Source organism: Penaeus monodon, chromosome 31 (assembly GCF_015228065.2).
Source record: "Penaeus monodon isolate SGIC_2016 chromosome 31, NSTDA_Pmon_1, whole genome shotgun sequence".
Lineage (NCBI taxonomy): Eukaryota > Metazoa > Arthropoda > Malacostraca > Decapoda > Penaeidae > Penaeus > Penaeus monodon.
Window position 1 is genome coordinate 20,244,495 of NC_051416.1, and position 882 is coordinate 20,245,376.

Sequence of the window (882 nt, forward strand, 5' to 3'; positions counted from 1 at the left end):
CACTGAAAAGTACTATAATACGCTTCACTCACCTAAACATCAGATTACAAGTCCAGAAATCTCCGTGGCACAGAACCTCAAACGGGTATGCTTTGGACACCTGGGCTTCCATCACGTCCATGCAAGATGCCTGACTCCTCTTCATCCAGTCAATCACCTTTTCATAACCTCCAACCTTCTCCAGAATAGTCACCGCGTCAGCCATACAGTCAGAGAACATGGTCTGGAAAGTGGCTCGTTTTTCGCCGGTGAAAGTGGCCCAGTCCGCCTTCAGGAACTCGTAGGTGTCCGCCAGTTTTTTGGTGGGCTGTCTGTCCTGCAGGAGAAACGAGGCGGCGTGAATCCTCGCCAGTTCCTGCATGACGAGGGTCGTGTGCGTGACGTCCATGCTCACGAGGCGGTCCCGGGTCTTGAAGCCTCGTCGACGGAGGTCCTCCATGATGATTAACTCGCGCCCCTCGTCCAGTTTGGAGAAGAGATGCGCAGGAAAGGCAAAGGGGCGTTGTCCCCCGGCCTCCATCAGCGACGACAGCTTCGGCGCCAGGTCCCTCAAGAAGCTCGCCTCCTTCGTGAAAATCTGGTGCGTGAAGCTCTCGTACTCATTCTCCTTCAGACTGGGGTTGATCTTCACCACGTACGATGACGTCTGGTTCTCGACTCCTTGCAGGCTGTACTCGACGTCGATACTCGTCACGACGCTGGTGAGGTTATCGTCCTTCTTCGTGAAGTCCCTCAGAGCCCAGGAGACGAGGTGGGCGTCGATGCCTTTGTCTGCTTTTAGAGCTGACTTCACATGTTCGACGTCAACGAGCGTGCGAGCGACTTCACCGGGTGTTTTGACCTCTGCGTCTGCCACTGTAACCAGAACAATAACCGCTTTAC

General features: G+C 54.6%; 1 protein-coding gene across 1 annotated transcript in view; it reads right to left on the reverse strand.

Annotated features, from left to right (window-relative positions):
- Nucleotides 1-882, reverse strand: part of LOC119592916 — a 14,356-nt gene that overhangs the window by 7,762 nt on the left and 5,712 nt on the right. Inside the window, exon 2 of the mRNA XM_037941807.1 lies at nt 33-855. Coding sequence (XP_037797735.1) covers nt 33-855 — 823 coding nt within the window. The remainder of the gene's footprint in view (nt 1-32; nt 856-882) is intronic.